We start from the raw sequence: 19,142 nt of genomic DNA, 5'->3' as shown, positions 1-19,142 counted from the left end.
CTGTAGGGATGAGTGAGGCATGAATGAAAAGTATTTCCTTGTCCTTGGATTCTTTTCATCATTTATAAAGTAATAGTAACACACTTTCATATTTACAGTGCCCATGAAGAAAAATTATATGTCTTGTATATGGTCCAAATGTGTAAAGAAATAAAGGTTATATTTTGGTAAAATGCATACAAAAAAGTCTTGTATTTTTTCTAATACATTGTGTTTTTTGTGTATTTTGTGGGCTTTGATGGTAAGCCATGCCATAATAATTTTCTTCCCTTAAGGCAAATAAGCAATCTCTGTTTATACTTTTAAAAATAATCTGTTCTTCATATTGAATAGTTGTTCTCATGTTAGGATTCTATGGTAATTAATTAAAAATTCAATTTATTACATGACTAAATATTCTTAAATATATTTAAAGTAATTTTCAGATAGGAAATTTTAATAGGTAGAAGCTGTTCCTAATTTTTATTCTGTGGGTCATTTCACTATGAAATTAGTGAGTACTAAGCTGCCAAATTGTATAGGATGCTATTCATTATTATTGTTAGTTTTCAGTTCAGTGTAAGTTTTTTAATTTGAAAGCTATAAATTTTCATTACATTTTCATGTTCATATAATATTTATATAGAAACTCAAGATGGTATAAATGGTGGCAGTTTGTCCTTTTTACTGAGGTCAGTCAAGGTACATGTCCACTGTTGGACAGCAGCATTATCACATCACATCCTGTGCATTTCTAAACATTCCCATCATCTCAGTTGATTGAATTGCATCCATTTGCATGGTTACAAATATTACATTTGTATGTTTCATTTCATCTTCATTATTTTCTATTTATCTCTAAGTATTTAACTAGACCTATACATTTATAATTACTAAATTTTATTTTTACACAATTTAAGTATGAATTGCTTGAAAATGGATAGTCCTTAAATTTTTTTTTCCTAAAAAGCTACCAATGCAATCTCTACTTCAACTTGAAAAGTAGTATTTTACTGTGCAAAATATTTCCCTTGTCTTCCCAAATTTCTATCTCTCTACACTCCACTCACATAAATTTATTTAACTTCATTTGCAAGCATATACATATCTCTACATAATGTTTGTGGCTCTGTTGGGATTATAAGAATTATAATTTTTAACTTTTACTGATACTTTTCATAATGTCATTCTTTTCAATATTTATTGACCAATTGTCACATTATTATTTACCTAAAGATAAAGGGACAAACTGGTCACAAAGAAGAAGCTGAAGTTCATCCATGATTTATCAGATGTCCATGGCTGTGTTCAAGAATTTACATTCAAAACATTGCCGCCAAATGAAAAATGAGTAATAATCTTTTCCAAACTTGCACTTTTGGAGAATTTTATGATGGTCAAATGTCTATTTTCAGTTTTTCATATTAAATATTCACAAATGTATAAAACATACTCAGTAAAATAAAAATATAAGATACTTTCAGGAAAATGTAGACACCCCAATAATAATTTAATATTATATTGTAAAAATACTGCAATCAAATATATAGAGTAAATAAAAACTGCCAGATGAAATCTTTATTTATAAACTAGGGCTCCAGGCTCCATGGGGGAAAAACTAAGCAACAAGTTTATTTCCTTTTTAAAAAATAAATTGTGTAATATTTATACTTTTTCCACATAGTTATATCTAGCACTTATTATAAAGACAGTGACCGAAAAAGAAAAAAAAAAAGAATTAAAAATTCATCTCACAGTTGATTCATAAGCATTATGCATGCTGTATTTTGGTGGATAAATTTTCTTTTCAAAATCTGTCATCTCAGAAGATTTAAAGCATATAAATAAAAAACTTGATGTAATAAATTTCTAAATCAAGACTTAATTATGCTTCCAAATTACTAAAGAGAAAGCAGCATTAACCAGAGTTTTATTCCTGTATATGTGTAAAACATATTTTTATTTATTTTTGTTCTGTTTTATTGTTTTGGTCAGGGGCATCTAAAATTTTGATTGTTGTGAAACAGTTTTATTCACATTCCTGGAACTGACCATTTAAAATTATATATAAATATGGAAAACTCTTGGAACCATATTGATCAATTCAGATTGTACTTCCCTAGTTTTTTTCTTTTTTCCTTTCCTTTCCTTTCCTTTTTTCTTTTTTTAGTGTGTGTGTGTGTGTGTGTGTGTGTGTGTGTGTGTGTGTGACTGCAGTTGTAGGCCAGGCCTGACACACACTAGGCACACAATCTGTTACCAAACGATTTCTTGCACCCTGTGACTAAAGACTTGCTGCCTCTACAATGTTTGCCCTTATGGCTATTGTTTATGGTTGTTGAAAACTATTAGAAAACACTAACAAAGAAAACCACTAACATTTTTTTGTAATGTAGAAACTTTTGTTTTATTCAAGTACCTTGTGCTTATTTATATGTCATCTTCTGTGAAAGAATAATTGCCTTTTCTACAGTTACTCTAATCTTAACTAATGCATTTAACATGGAAGAGTGTGCAGGGCTTATAATTCTCTGACCAAATTTATAAAATGAGGAGACAAAGGTTGAAAACTCATGTATGGTTACATGAGCTTAAAATTTTTTTTGTCTTGGCCAAAATCACCCATGACACATATAAATATGCTAATAATCTTATAATATTTTCATTTCCACTTACAACATTTAATCCTTAGCAACTGGGAACATCTTTAAATGTAGGAGGTGGCAGATATGTTTTAATGACACTCATTCTTAAATTTTATGATGTAGATTTATTTTATGAGCTATGATTCCAACATATTCCTATAAAGTAGATAAATAGGTGAGTAAGTGAAATGAAGGTTTGATAAAAGTGAATACCTTTTAAATGAATAAAATATGTTGACATGTTGATCCAAGTTAACACATAAGAAGCTGTCAATATTGATATTTTTCTTTAATATATTGTCTTTTTATATACAGACATATTGATAATTTTGTTATTCTCTGCTATATATCATAAAATATCAGAAGAGTTAAAAATAAAATATTTGAAATAAAAATCATTAGTTACAAAACTCTTTTCGATTGCTCTGCTCATTTCCCTCTTACATTGATACTTTAAAAGGAGAGACAAGTTCTCTCTTTATATATTTAGTATAAGTCAAATATAGTTCAGGATGAATTTAAGTATAAGTCTTACCTTTATTGATTTGTAAGAGAAAATAATAATGAAGTTTAGGTTTTAAGGCTTAACTGCTTCTCTTATCTGTAACATGTAAAACACTTTCAAGCATTTAATCTACTGTCAAACACAAAGTGCTGTTTAAATAGGAAATGTTCTCTACTCTGGGGATAAGTTCCTTCCCCTGCTATGTTCTAACTCAAGGCAAGTCTTGTTCCTTACATGCAAGCTGTTAAGCATAAGGATATTTATTACAAGAGAAAAATACAGTGAAACTGAAGTAAACTACTCCTCTTGCAGATGATGCTTTTTTTAGTTTTGTGAATATTAAGTAAAATCTATGTAATTCCTAATTGTTTCATGGTCCTTTTTGCTGTATGTAGTTTATTGTATATATGTGTAATAATATAAATGTATATGTAAAAGTAAAAAATAAACAAAAAAGATAAATGAACATTGAAAGAAACATCGGAAATTGGCAACAATGTGTGTGTGTATGTGTGTGTGTGTGTGTGTGTGTGTGTGTGTGTGTGAGAGAGAGAGAGAGAGAGAGAGAGAGAGAGAGAGAGAGAGAGAGAGGGAGGGAGGGAAGGAGGAGGGGAGAGGGGGAGCTGCTTGTGTGGGCATGTGTGTTCGTCTATGTTGTGCTGTTTTTTTAATTATTTATTTATTATGTATACAGTACACATCAGATCACATCACAGATTGTTATGAGCCACCATGTGATTGCTGAGAATTAAACTCAGGACCTCTGGAATAGCAGTCAGTGCTCTTAACTGGTGAGCCATCTCTCCAGCCCCAATATGTTGTGTTTTTTTATTTGTTCATTTTAGCCTCATTTCTGAACCATGACCTCAATGAAATAAAGGAAGAATAAGAAGAAAATTTATACTGATATAGACAAAATACATGTTGATGATCTTATACTTCTTCATATTTTCATTGTTAGGCATGTAAAATTCACATGTGATGTGTCTGCTTTTATAAAAATAAATACATACTTTCATTTAAAGTTGTGTCTTAATCACTACTTCAAACAATTTTCTATCTCCATGGAAAAATATTCTAAGTAAACAACTCATCAATATTCATTGTAAAATGAATGTTTTCATTTTTTAGTTCTTATCTCATATATTTAAAAATGTATTTATTTATTCATTTACTTTACTCTCTGAACACAGTTTCCTCTTTGTCTTTTCCCAGTTTTTTTCCCTCTCCATTCCCTCCACCCACTTCTCCTCTCTTTCCCTTCAGAAAAGCAGAGGGCTCCCATGGATATCAATCAGCCTCGTCATAAAGATAGGAAGATCTTCTCCTATTGAGTCTGCTAGAGGCAGCCCAGTAAGAAGTAAAATGTCCTGTGTCAGGCAGCAAAGTCAGACAAAGCCTCTGGTCCTGCTGTTTGTAATCAAACATGAAATTCAAGCTACACAACTGATACATGTATGCAAGGAACTTAGATCATTACTATGCACACTTCCTGGATGGTGGTTCAGTCTGTGATCTACTAAGGGCCCAGTCTTTGATCCTAAAGATATTCTTGTGTTGTCTTTGACGCCTCTGGCTACTACAATCCTTCCTCCTCTCTTAAACATGAAACCCTGAGATGAACCAAAGGTTTGGCCCGGGGTATCTGAATCTGTTTCTGACAGTTGCTGGGTTGAAGCCTCACTGATACTGGTTATAACAGGTGCCTGTCCACAAGTATATTACAGTCTCCTTAACAATGTCAAGAGCAGGCTTCCTCTCATGCCATCAGCATCAAACTGGACCAGTCATTGTTGGAGAATTCCCTCATTTTCTGCTCCATCTTTACCCCTATATGCCTTGTATGAAGAAAAAAAATGTTGGTCAAATGTATTGTGTCATCGCCAACAGAATACAAGAGAGAGAGGAGGAAATCTCAAGTGTAGAAGATACAACTGAAGAAATCAATAAACCAGTCAAAGAAAATGTTACATCTAAAATGTTCCTGACACTAAACATCCAAGAAAATAAGGGACACTATGGAAAGATGAAAACTAAGGATAATAGGAATAGAGCAGATGATTTCCAGCTCCAATGACCAGAAAATATTTTCAACAAAATCATAGAAGAAAATTTCCCCAAGCTAAAGAAAGAGATGCCTATAAACATACAAAAAGTGTACAGCAGACTAAATAGATTAGACCAGATTATAAAATCCTTCCAGTCAAACACTAAATGTATAGAAAATAGGAAGAGCAGAAAAAGGAAAAAAACACATTTGTGTGGCACAGCTCAGCACAGAAACGCTTCTGTCTTGAGTAGCAATGTTGAACAGAATCCTGGGGAGAGTGACTGATATGTAACAGATTTCCAGAGGAGAAAAATTGGCCAGAAAATAGTACATTGGCTTCTGTAGTGCAGGATCAATTCTAGTTATCACAATTATGAAGGTATTTCCAATCAAGATAATCAAGTAAACTATGAAGAACATTCCAAACAGAACCCCTTGGAGGTTAGGGTGGTCTGAAAATCCCAGAAGGAGAAACTGTGACACAGTGGAAGCATTGTCCTCTGCCATTATTTCTGCATATTTCATCTGTAGGGATGATTCAAATAAAAGTGAAGAGCATTTCCTTGTCTGTAAATTATTTTTATCATTTATAAAGTAGTGGTAAGACATTTTCAAGTTTTTCAGTGCCCTTGAAATAAAAGTACAGCTCTTGTACATGCTCTACATTTTTTAAAGTAAAGATTTTTTTCCTAAACAACATACAAAAATATTTTGTATTTTGTGGGTTGATGGTATACAATGCCATTGTAATTTTTTTCTCTCAAGCCAAATAGATAATGTCTGCTCATATTTATTTTAATAATTAATCAGTTCATATTGTATGTTTCTCCTTACATGGGTATTTTAGGATCTTTAATTCAAGATTACATTTAACACATGACCAAAATAATAATAGAATATTTTAATATGTAAAAGTGAATTATAAATATTATTCTTATTATGTGTCATTTTCCTATGAAATTAATGAATAACAGGTTGCCACATTAAATTGAATTCTACTCACTATTATTCTGAGTTTTCAGTTCAGTGTAACTTTTTGGAAATTGGAAGTCATAAATTTATTCACATTTTCATGTCCACATATTTAGATAGAAACTTAAGATAGAACACTGTCGGATTATCCTTTTTATCTAGGAACTCGGAAGTTTGTTGTGGTTTTATCAGCCCCTATAATAATTAAGCTTTTCTAAATAGATCTTACATTTTTTTTTATAGTGCATACTGTGGTGATGAGCCTCACCACAGCTCATGGTAAACATTTCCTAAATATTTCTATCAGCCTAGTCAACTTTTTCCTGTACATTCATGAGGGAACAGACCTGATTACATTGGTGTGTTCCTTTTTTATTTTTATTATTCTATGTTTATGTCTAGATTTATAACTATTAAATTTTCTTTATTTTTACAAAATTCCGCTATGAATTGTTTCAGAATGAATCTTGAAAGAATTTCTACACAATTTGTGTGGGTCTACAGTCACTATTGGCTGTGTAATAATTATAACATTAAACTGTTACTGAAATTTTTTATGACATTATTTTCCATATTTATTGACCAACTGCCACATTGTTATTTATGTAAAGACAAAAGAACAAGCTGGCAGCAAAGAGGATTCTGCCATCCAATCATGATTTAAGAAATGTGCTTGATGGGGTTCATTAGTTAACCTTCCACACTGATGCCACATAGAAATAACTAGTAATCTTTCCTAAACTTGCACTTTGAGAGAATTTGATGAAGATCAAATGTTAAAAATTATTACTCTTGTATTTGAATTTTATGTTAATATTAAAATACCTTGCAAAATATGTACTACTTAAATAAAAATGTAAAATACTTTCAGGAAAAATATAGACTCATCAATGATAATTTAATATTATATTTTTAATGTACCTTAATTAAATATATAAAATTAATAAAAATTCCCAAATATAACCTAATGTTACTAAACTGTGGATCCAGTGAGTAAACTATACTACATAGTTGTAGTTGTACACTACAAAGTAAACTATATACTTTTTTTTTTTACAATGTGACAAATACCTTTATACAATGATATAACACTATACAAAAGAGTATCTTTCAATAGTTTCCTCTGTTCCTTTTCTGAACTTACATTTGTCATATGATCAACTCATATTTTTCACTTATTTAAATTAATAACTCCTGCCTTCCTGTTTTGTCTTACATTGAACGTTTTTCATGTTCCATTTTCCCTCAGGAAAAGAAAAACTATATACTTTCTTAAAAAGTAAATTATGAGAACAAAAGAATTGGACACTGATGCTCGATCAGATCTGAGAGGATTCATTCCTCTCAGCATGCTGGATGCTGACATCCTGCATCCTCCATGTTCCAGCCCCAAGCACCTCAGTTTTTGTTACCCATCAGAACAGAACATCTTCCAGGACAGTGTTGTAGAATACTTCTGATCCCAATTGTTCCAGCATTTCAGACTGTCCGACACAGGACATCTATTAAGCCTGGACTTTTTCAAAATTTAGAAACTGAACCACAAATGCTATCCCTGGCTTGCTTAACTATTTTTCCTCAATTATTTTGGGGCCCTTCAAAAGTATTACTCACGCTAAATCATCCTGAAGAAACCTTAAGAGAACGATGTCCCATTTCCTATAATAGGGGTCGGGTAAGTTTCTGTTTGCTCTCTTGGTCTTCAGGTGCTTATTTCCATTGGAAGTTGGAAATAAGTTATAATTGGTGTTATGCAGGAAAAAAAACTAGGTTGGACTCAAGGATGTCTCTCTTTTCCTTTATTTTTCTTTTGTATGTAAGGAGATAGGATTGGAAAAAAAGAAAGGGGGATATAGAAATATAAAGGGAAGATAGAACAAAAGGTAGCTTATTGAATCTACTCCTCAACTCAAAGCCTTAATTGTTACTCATAATGAGTGTTATTTCTAAGTCATTGGTATGGAATTTTGTATATTGATGCAAATCATGGTCATGTCAAATATTAGTCAGATTTTATCACAAGAATATATATCCTAGGTCTAACAGATACATATGATTTTATAGAAATATAAGATAAAATAGTTAAAGCGGGTTCTCAAAAGCCTCAGAGATCCACAGAATATGGCATTTAAAGATGTTTTTAATTATTCTAAAGTTCCTTGATGGCAAGACAGTTATCTCCTGGCAACACCCATCCTACCTTAAAAAAGATGAGGAACATTAAAGAACCTCCTTATAGAGTTGGCTTCAAATGTGGCAGACTAGCCACTGGGTAAAATGTCCTCTTTTCTGCCACAGAAAGAATTCTGCTTAGATTCAGGTAGAGTCAACTGCCGAACTCTGTTAAGACAGGGTAGACAAGTCCTCAACAGTTCCTGTCTCATGAATAAGTCTGGCAGAGATACTGGACTAGAAGTCCAAAGATGACCCTCCATTGTTATAGAGAGTGTTGGGTGACTGTTTAGGCAGTAAACTGTGTCAGTCATTTTTTTTTTTTTTCATTTTGGAAGCTGCTAACCTGCACTACCAGTTCAATCAGGCCTTTAAGATTTATTTCTTTTCAAGTCTCTGAAGGAGATTGGAGACCAGATAGTTTAGTTTCACAGTCAAGTTTAGTTGACTAGGGGATAAGATCTTTTTAGACAAGATTAAAGTTGTAAGTCAATAGAGATGAGGTATGATAGATATTGAATTTCAAACAGAAATTTAGACCCAACAGGATAGGGAAGATGTTTACTTCAAGTTTGACAGATACAAATAGCCAAATCACTATGAATGTAACATTTACATAACTCATATTTGTCGCATGGTTCTCCCTGCTGTATGCAGTTAGTTTTATGCATGTGTAATAAAATAAATATATATGATAAAAGAAGAAACTGAACTGTTAGACAATTTTCTCTATAGGCAATAAAACTGAGATTTGAACCAAAAAAATTTCATTGGCCACTAAATAATAATTATTAGAGTTTGCATTCAATCCATTATATAATACTGATACACATCTTCATTTCCATAAAAATTTTCCTTTTTGTACTTGTGTGTATATTTGTTCATGCATGTGGTGACACAGAGGCCAGAAGAGGACATCTGAGCCTCTGGAGCTGAAGTTACAGGTAGTTGTGAGCAAACTTATGTGTGTACATGAGATAAACACCCACCATCTTAAAGAGTAGAGATGAATAGCCAAGAAATGCTAAGTAAAGCAAAATATTCAAAGGAAAGCCTCTGGGTTTTGTGCTCTGTTTATCTCCTCTCGGAGTCCGTATTAGAACGTTTTTTAATTGGCAAAGACCATGCCTCCACATGATGCAGTTCCCTTTCTAGTGGACAAACATCATGTGCCCTCACAAAAAGCAGTTTCACACCCCACACCGGGGATCAAAACAAAAACATGTTTCCATCCACTACACACCACCCTCAGGTCGATCAGGGCTTCTCATGAATCTCTGGTCTTTAAGAAACAGATAAAGTCAAATCCTCCTCTTGGCATCACTCCCCGTGGTGCTCAGCATGTCTCTATTGTTGTCTGAGTTCATTAGACTTTTCCATCATATACATATTTGAAACTTACTATTGTTAAAACAGACCTTGCTTCTTCCAAAACCATTATTTTACTTAGACACATTGAGAATAAGGCTATATCTCATTTTTAAAAATTTCATTCTATTCTGCCTGAAGTAGCTGGAGAAGTTGTTTACTTTTTGGAGTTTTATTTCTTTAAATTTTCTTTTCTTTTTTCTTTTCTTTCTTTTATTTTATTTATGTATTTATTTTATTTTTGTGTGAATTTCACATGCCTCCAATCCCATTCATCTCCCAGTTCCTCCACGTCCTCCCTCTGCCTTTCACACCTCCCCTACAAAGAAAATAAACAAAAATTCAAAATTTAAAAGAAAAAGATAGAACCAAAAAGATCTTGCCATGGAAGAGAAGTTATGTCAGAGTCACAGTGTTTTACATGGCATACTCTTCTGACCAAAAAACTTTACTTGCAAATTTTCATTGAAACCAATCACTCTTCTGGTTTGAGGCCTTTGGTTTCTGCTACATCACCAATACTGGATCTTCACCAGTACTAGTTTCAAATATCAAATACTTTGTGGTCCTATTTCATGGACATCCTACAGTTTTGGTTATGCCGGACCAGTCCGTACATGTATTCCAGCAGTTCAGATATTGGCTGGATGTTGTGGTGGGCCAGCTCAAAGCCCTGGATCTTGACCTGGGGGGTCAGGGACATAGCTGAGTTGCTCATCTTGCCAGTTTTTCCATCTCTAAGCCACCAGAGCCCATTACCTCATGCTGCCCAGGTGAGGAGTGGGGACTTCGGTGGTAACATGGGCCATGGACAATGACACAGATCCCTGCTGCAGCCAGCCACAGCTTTAGGTAGCAGCAAAGATGAATAGCACCATGGCCTGAGATGACAGCTCAAGCTGCTCCCATTATCCCGTTAGACTGTTCCTCATCAAATCTCTTCATAGTGCATAAGCCACTCTGCTTGTCTTTCCCATCTCTCCAGCACATACTCATCACTTAGCTGTGTTTGCCTGCCCACACTGTGGCAGGGGGCCTCTGGATGTCTTCCATGAGATTTTTCCTTAGCTTTGTTTGCCTCTTGCTGTTAATCATTCTACTACAATTTAGTAGTGTCTGGTGAATGTTTGTTCTGAGATTGTTGGTGATTTATTTGTTATTCATTTTGAAATCTCCTGGATAGAATTTGTCATTTGGGCAATTCACCCTTATTTCTGCTGTGTCTATCTAGTCAAAGAGCAGTGTTCCCCAGCCTAACTTGGGAATGTACAGATAAATGTGCTTAGAAGTGGCTGATTTCACTGACTGACAGATATTTATGTGGGTACGTACATATTTCACAATATGTTAGATACATAATATCCATGATATGCCATCATGTGTCTGAATTTATTTCATCCTTATGCAAAGTACACTTAGGTAAGAACAGAATACTAAACAATCAGGTTTAATTGTATAAATCTGAAGATGGAAACATCACAAGACATCTAAAACTATCAGGGATACTATACCTATGGGGACTTAGGAAAAATGCCTGTCTAAACAAAGACAATCCCAGTAGACAAGGTAATATACAAGGGGACAAACTCATCCAGCCTCAAACACAAATGAGGAGCTAGAGGCAGCTAAGAAATGCTGAGAGCATGATAAATAGTCTTGTCCAATGACATATATCAACTTCATTGTCCAATTTCAAGTGGAAAGGCTTGAAATCATAGAATCAAATTTTTATAAGATAAATAAATTATGCATATATTTATATGATGTATGTGCATAGGATATGTGTGTGCACATATGGATGACAACAGTAAGGGAAACAGATGGCATGAATTTGAATAATAGGCATATATAAGAATGGTTGAAAAGAGGAAAGCTAAGAGGGAAATATGAAAGATATTTTTATTTCAAAATAAAAAATATTAAAAATGGTTATTACTGATATGTTCATTCACAATGAATATAGAGTTTTTTCTGCTTATTCATGCCTTTATTGCTGCCTTTTGTTTTTTTTTTATTAATTTATCCTTGTTACATCTCAATGGTTATCCCATCCCTTGTATCCTCCCATTCTTCCCTCCCTCCCATTTTCCCCTTATTCCCCTCCCCTATGACTGTTCCTGAGGGGGATTTCCTCCCCCTGTATATGCTCATAGGGTATCAAGTCTCTTCTTGGTAACCTGCTGTCCTTCCTCTGAGTGCCACCAGGTCTCCCCCTCCAGGGGACATGGTCAAAAGTGAGGCACCAGAGTATGTGAGAAAGTAATATCCCACTCTCCACTCTATTGTGGAGAGTGTTCTGTCCATTGGCTAATCTGGGTAGGGGTTTAAGGTTTACCGCCTGTATTGTCCTTGGCTGGTGCCTTAGTTTGAGCGGGACCCCTGTGCCCAAATCTGCCTATCATAATGTTCTACTTGTAGGTTTCTAGGACCCTCTGGATCCTTCTACTTTGCTATTCTCCCATGCTTCTCTCACCTAGAGTTCCATTATGCTTTTCTCTGGCTTTTTTTCTTCTATTTGGTCTTTTTCTGGTATGTTTATTTTAATCATTTTATTTTATTATTATTTTCAAGATGTTTGGCTATTTTAATGAGAGAAAGAAAAGTGTGTATATTTGGGTAGGAAGATTTCTGTGAGGGAAAACCATAATCAGAATATATTGTGTGAAAAACCCTAGTTTCAGTTGAGAAGAATAAAAATCTGGAAATTATAAAATTGTACATGGCAATGCCTTATTATTGTTTGTTTCAAACAGGAATACTATTGTTTATTTATTTCTTCAATGATTTTTATCATAGTTTTATGATTACAAATTCCAAAGATTTTTCTTTAGGCTGGTTTGAGAACTAAAATACATTTTATTAATTTACTTCAAGGTTTCCCAGTGTATTTTTATTAAATTTTCACACATTTCCCTCATTTTCCCTTCAAAATTACAAGAAATTTAACAATAATGACAAAAAATTTGAGATAGCATGGTTAAAAGGATTAACTTTATGAATTATATTTAGTGGGAATCTTAGGAGGCTTCATTCATTTAAGCCAGCTTAAGAATGTATTTCCTATCAAGGTGTAGGTAGAGGGCAATAGAAGAGAAACACAGTACTTACTACATACACACGGCACGTGGGTAGCATCAGTGAAACACCACTCTGTGCCCCATCAGAATTTTGAAGTTACCCATTAACCAGAGATTCAATTAAGCATTTTAATTTTATTAAAAAAAATAAGTATAGGGATACACAATTTAGACAATCACACTTGCACACATGCACTCAGGCAGGAGAGAAAAAGGAGAGAGAGACAGAGAAAGAGAGAGAGAGAGAGAGAGAGAGAGAGAGAGAGAGAGAGAGAGAGAGAGAGAGAGAGAAGACAACCTCTGAAACCGTAGTAAAGTAAAAGGGACCAATAAGACAAGAAGTGCCCTAATGAAAACAGATGAAACCAGAAGATTATCATAGAGTTTGATTTTTGTTGGCCATCTTGCTGATGGGCATGGGGTGTATCCTGATGTATGGCTAATGTTCCCAGCAAGACTCCATTATTTTGAATGCTATTTTTCCCTTTGCAAGTGGGTATTAATGCAGACAGCTTCTTTGTTATGAACGAGAGCTCATGTCTACTTTCTACTTCAGCACAAGGACTCCATCTAACATAAGCCTGCTTAGGCCCTGAGCATGATGCCACAGAATCTGTGAGGTTCATACGTGCATCCATCTTTTTTTATCCACAGTGTGTAGTTTCCTTAGAGTGATGCATCCCCTTTAACTCTTACATATTTCCCCTTCATCCTCTGCTTAGCTCTGTGAGCCCTGAATAAAGACATCCATTTAGGATGTAGTTTTACAAGGTCTCTTATCTGCACATTGCCCACTTGTGGCTTTCTGTGATAATTCCCATAAACTACAAGAGGACGTTTATTGGCTGTGATCAAGGCACAGATCTATGGGTATAGCAGAGTGTCATTAGGGCTCATTTTATTGCTGTGTTCTTTTAGAGGAACAGCATTTAATTTTCCTTTAGTCCCATTACTTATCTAGGGATGAGTTCATATCAGGGATGAAGTCCATGTCATGGAGTGAGTTTATTTATTTTTAAATTTTTATTTTGTTCACTTTACATGCTGATTGTGGCTCCCTCGCTTCTCACCTCCTGATCACACCTTCCCTTCTTCATGCCTTCTTGCTCTCTTCCCCTAGTACTCAGAAATGGGAGCCTTCCTCCCATAACATCTGACCTCTGCCTATCAAGTCTCATCTGTACTACCTGTATGCTCTTCCTCTGTGGCCTGGCATAGTTGCCCTGCCAGGGGGTAGAGATCCATGTGGGGGAGCTAAGTTTATGTCAGAAGTACTCCCTACTCCCCATGCTGTGGAACTCACAAGGAGACTGCGGTGCCTATCTACTACATCTGAGCAGAGTGTCTAGATCCATATTATACATGGTCCTTGGCTGGTACATGGGTCTCTGGATTGTAGTATGGTTATCCTGTATTATGTGGCTAATATACACTTAAGAGTGAGTATATACCATGCATGTATTTCTGGGTCTGGGTTACATCACTCACGATGGTTTTTTTATATATAATTCTATCCAGTTGCCTGTAATTTAAAGATTTCCTTCTTTTTGATAACTAAGTAGTATTCCATTGTATAAATGTATCACGGTTTCTATATCTATTCTTCAGTTGAGGGACATCTAGGTTGTTTCCAGAGTCTGATTGTTATGGGCAAAGCTGGTATGAACAAAGTTGAGCAAATATATACTTGTTGTATGGTGGACATCTTTTAGGTATATGTCCAGGAACGGTATGGCTGGGTCTTGAGGTAGAATTATTCTTAATTTTCTGAGAAAGCACCTGATTTATTTCCAAAGTAATTGTATAAGTTTGCACTCCCACCAGCAATGGAGTAATGTTCCCCTTTCCCTACATCTTCGCCAGTATGTGCTGTCCGTCCTTTGGGAGCTTACATAGTACTTTCTGCTACTATGAATGATAGTGTTCAGGAAGAGGGCATTGAGGACAGTTTCAGAGTGTTTCTGAAATCCATGATATTTTCAACAGTAGGGGCTCACATTCCTCTCCTCAGAATAAACAAGGAGAGCAATATGTTTTGGGACTCATTTTGATTGTCTTTGGTAGTAACTTAAAAGAGGGCTTCTCATGTCTGGTATTGGTGTTTTTATTAGGTGATCTTTGGCATCAGAAGGAGCACTGTTAGCACAGATGAGAAAAGTTCACTAAGTCTGTATGTCCTATATAGTGGGTTCCAGGACAGCCAGAACTACAGAATAGAGAGGATCCGTCTCAAACAAGAAAACAAAACAAAATCAATCAAACAAAAACTGTATGTGCATATTTACATAGGGAATTAAGGTTATTAGCTTTACTTTTAGATAAATATTTATTATGATTCCTTGTGGCTTTTTAAAACATTGTTATTGTTATTTCACACACCTCCCTCATTTTATGCATTTACCATAATTCTTGTTTTTGGTTTGTTTTGATAAAAGCAAATATATATATGAGGTTGTAATGTTATTACAACATTTCTCCCTTCTCTTTCCTCCCTCCAAACTCTTCCTTAAACCTCTCCTGGACTCTTTCAAATGTATGGCTTCCTTTTGTTCACTAACTGCTGTTATATACACATATACATATGGCTAGACTTTCCTATATATAACCAGCTCAGTTTACATAATGTTACTCGCATGTATTTTATTAAAATTGACCATTTGGTACTATATAAACAGTTGGTGTACTCTTCCCCATTTCTCTTGCTTTAGGCATTCCTTAGTTTTCTTTAGACTTGCTGTAGTGATGACGCCCCATAGGCTTTTTCTCATCCACTTTGGCATGTCATTAGTGTCATCCTTTCTTCAATTTGTGTTTAAACAATCATGTTTGTTGTATTTTATGGGGTTAGCTTCAAACATCACTAGGAGACACATTTTCATTTTAAACTATAATAATGTAAATTATGCATTAAAGGTATTTGAAATTCTTATGGTTTTCTGCTAGAATTATCAGTATATTTATTTGTGATTGAATATGTCATTCTAAGTGGAAATTCTTAAGACACTATGTGTTTTTATGTTTTCAAAGAATATATTTTATGTGTTTATATAGGACTATAAGTATACAATATATTATTCCTTCAAATGTATAATAATATATATTGATTATTATCATTTAATGTATATTTTGATATGCATGAAATATTTTAGTATTCAGTTACATATTCAAAAATAAAATGTATTAATTTTAAAACTATGTTTTTGTATTTTTGTGTACCATGTGCCTAACTGATGCCCACAGAAACCATAACAGGGCATCAGATACCCTCTAACCGGAGTAAAAGATAGTTATGAAGTGTCCTCTGCAAGAGCAGCAAGTGCCCCTGACTGCTGAACCATCTCTCCAAACCCTAAAATAGGTTTGTTTAGAGGAATTGGCTGCTCTGAAAAGAGATCACACCTAAAGACTGTCTAGGTTAGGATGATCCAGTGAAACACAGACATGTCTTTAATCCCAGGAGACAGAGTTTAAGTCCAGGCTTGTATAGAGAACATTTCAAGTAAAGAAAAGATTAAGTCTAAGTGCTGTGTTATGTACCTTTAAATCCCACCACTCAGGAGAAAGAGGCATGCAGATCCCTTGAGTTCTGGTCAGTGCTTTTCAGTCAGTTCCAGTGAGTCAGTGAGTTAAGAGGCAGTTTTACCAGGAGAATTTTATAGAAAGAGATTGAAGAGAGAGCAAACAAGACGCAAGCCTTAGAATGAGAAGGAGCCAGAAGATTAGAGTAGATTGCTAAATTAGTTTGAGGCCAATGTGCTATTTAGTCAGAGGATGAGAGATTGATCACATTGAATCAATTGGCTTGGAGAAGAGTTTGAGCCAGAAAAGTTGAGTTGAGCCAGCTAGCCAGAGTTCAAGAAGTACTACAAAGCATATGCTTTTTCAGCACTCCATCTCAGAGGCTGAAAACATTTTAGAAACAGATCAAATTGTAAAGAGGCAAGATATTTCTAGGTTATCAGACAGAGGCAGTAAGCCTCCAAGACAACAATTACTTAAGGACAATAAAGTTAGTTTTGTATATGTTTATAGGTACATTAAATTTCTTAATTTAAGGAAATAACCATACTTTCATAAAAGATAAATTGTTTCATTTCTTAGTAGTGGGAATATTGACCTGTACTTATTTAGCAAGAGTTTTCATAGCTTAAATAGTTTTTATTTTTTATGCTTATTTCTGTACGTTTTAGCATAAATATAGTAAACAAAATATAAATATAGCTTCAAAATTTTTGGTCCTTCAGCAGATGCGCCTTCCATTGATGGTGCCATCAAGGATGAATTGAGACAATGCTTCAATTTATATACAAAATGTAATTAACGCATTATGATTTGTTTACTGTCAAGGTAGTTCATCAATTTTACCCATGGGTATGATGAATTTGAGTTACACTATTTGTGCATCATGAGTTTTACTTACAGTATATATGTGTGGTGAGTTCTGCATCTCACCTTCACATATCTGTCTCTGACCCCTATTAATCCTGCCTCTTCACTATCCCTTCCTTTTTAAAGTTCATGACCTCTAGTTTTGTTTTGTAACTGAGTACAAGCAAGTCCCTCGGTGTGGCCATAGATGAAGATTATCGACTGGGGGCTAGCCATGTCATTGATGCATAAATGACTAAAGGAAATGACTCACTCACCTGAAATCTATCAATGACGAACAATTAATGAGAAATAGTATCATTTGAGCTCCTCCTCTACCCATGCTTGATCTTCACACACCCACTACATTTTAGAGTTCTCAAACTTCCAGTGGACTAATCTTAACCACAGAGTGAAAGAAGAAAGGACATAAAAGGCAAAGTAAGTCCATTTCAGAACAGGACAACAGCCTCTGGTTACAGGGAAAAATTAATTAGCTTGCAAGGATCTGCTCTAATGACCTGGTAGGGTATTTAGTTAACAGTGAAGAGGAAAGTCTTTATAACAGCCACAGGCAGCAGATTTAATCTGTAATCTGAAGATATGTCAGCCGTGTGTCAAACCATTAAATGAATGTAGCTTGGCATAATGTGGGTGGTAAAAATAAATTTAATCAGCATTAAAGAACATCAGAATAAAAATATTTTTCTTTTTGTCTAAATGATAAACAGATATGCACCTTTCAAGCCTTTATCTCACACTAGTAACTTACTGAAAAGTTTCCTCAGAGCCACCATGATATCCTTGTTCCTCAGAGTGTATATAATGGGATTCAGAGTTGGGATCAAAATTGTATAAAAAAGAGACAAGAGTTTTCCAATTGTTTCTGATTGATTTGGCTTGGGCTGTAGGTATGTGATACCAGCTGTTCCGTAGAACAAGACTACAATGATCAGATGAGAGGAGCAGGTGGAGAAAGCCTTAGCCCTTCCTTTGGCTGACGACAGTTTCAGAATGCTGAAGATAATTTTGCAATAGGAAAAAATGATCAGCACAAACGGGACCATGACAAACACCATTGCAACTACGTAGACTGCTATCTCATTCGCAAATGTGTTGCCACAAGCAAGTTTTAGTACTGGCGGGATGTCACAGATGAAGTGATTAATTCTATTAGAGCCACAAAAATGCAATGAGAAAATCTGGCATGTTTGTCCAATCACAACTGGTATGACACTGATCCAGCAGGCAGCAACCAGCTGGGTGCAGGTCCTTTGGTTCATGACTAGAGAATAGTGCAGAGGGTTACAAATGGCCACATAACGGTCGTAGGCCATGGCTGTCAGGAGGAGGCACTCTGTGCCTCCAAGCATAAGAATGAAACACATTTGTGTGGCACAGGCTAATATAGAGATAGTTCCTTTTTGGGTACACAGATCCACAAGCATCCTTGGGATGGTGACCGTTACATAGCAGATTTCCACAAAAGAAAAGTTGCTAAGGAAAAAATACATAGGGGTCTGCAGAGCAGGGTCTGTTCTTGTTATTAGCATTATAATACTGTTGCACATCAGAATCGTCAAGTACATGAGCAAAAATACCCCAAAAAGAATCCACTGGAGACTAGGAACATCAGAAAACCCAAGTAGGACAAATTCTGTCAGAAAAGAGGCATTCGATTTTCTGTTCTGATTTTCTGATCATCTACAGATGATAAATAAAACATGGTTAATTAATGCATACCTGACATTAACATTGACTTGTTACATTAACAAGTACATTGTTACTGTACTTGATTGAATAACATGGATATACATAGCTGAAATATCATCATTAACTTATAGTGTTTCGGTGAGAGTTGGAACTGCTGTAGCTAACAGATAAATAGTAAAGATCCTTTAAATTCAAGTAATAATATCAGTTCTGTTTTATTAAATTAGCATATACTGACACAAAGAAATTGTTTAGTGATGATTATTTTTTTCAAATATGTCTTGCCAGTTTAT

At 34.7% G+C, this 19,142-nt stretch overlaps 1 protein-coding gene across 1 annotated transcript; it reads right to left on the bottom strand.

The window, feature by feature from the left end:
* Positions 1-17,891: 17,891 nt before the first annotated feature.
* On the bottom strand, positions 17,892-18,862 carry LOC311606787 (olfactory receptor 10AG1-like; the record flags this gene model as incomplete). Its single annotated transcript, XM_084798200.1, is given in 2 exon segments — positions 17,892-18,823; positions 18,826-18,862. Coding segments are annotated over 2 exon segments (969 nt in total).
* Positions 18,863-19,142: the final 280 nt, after the last annotated feature.

The sequence above is a fragment of the Acomys minous genome (assembly GCF_964271855.1).
Source record: "Acomys minous genome assembly, chromosome: 10".
Taxonomy (NCBI): Eukaryota; Metazoa; Chordata; class Mammalia; order Rodentia; family Muridae; genus Acomys; species Acomys minous.
Note: the sequence above shows the minus strand (reverse complement) of the source record. Positions and strands in the feature narration are given on the sequence as shown.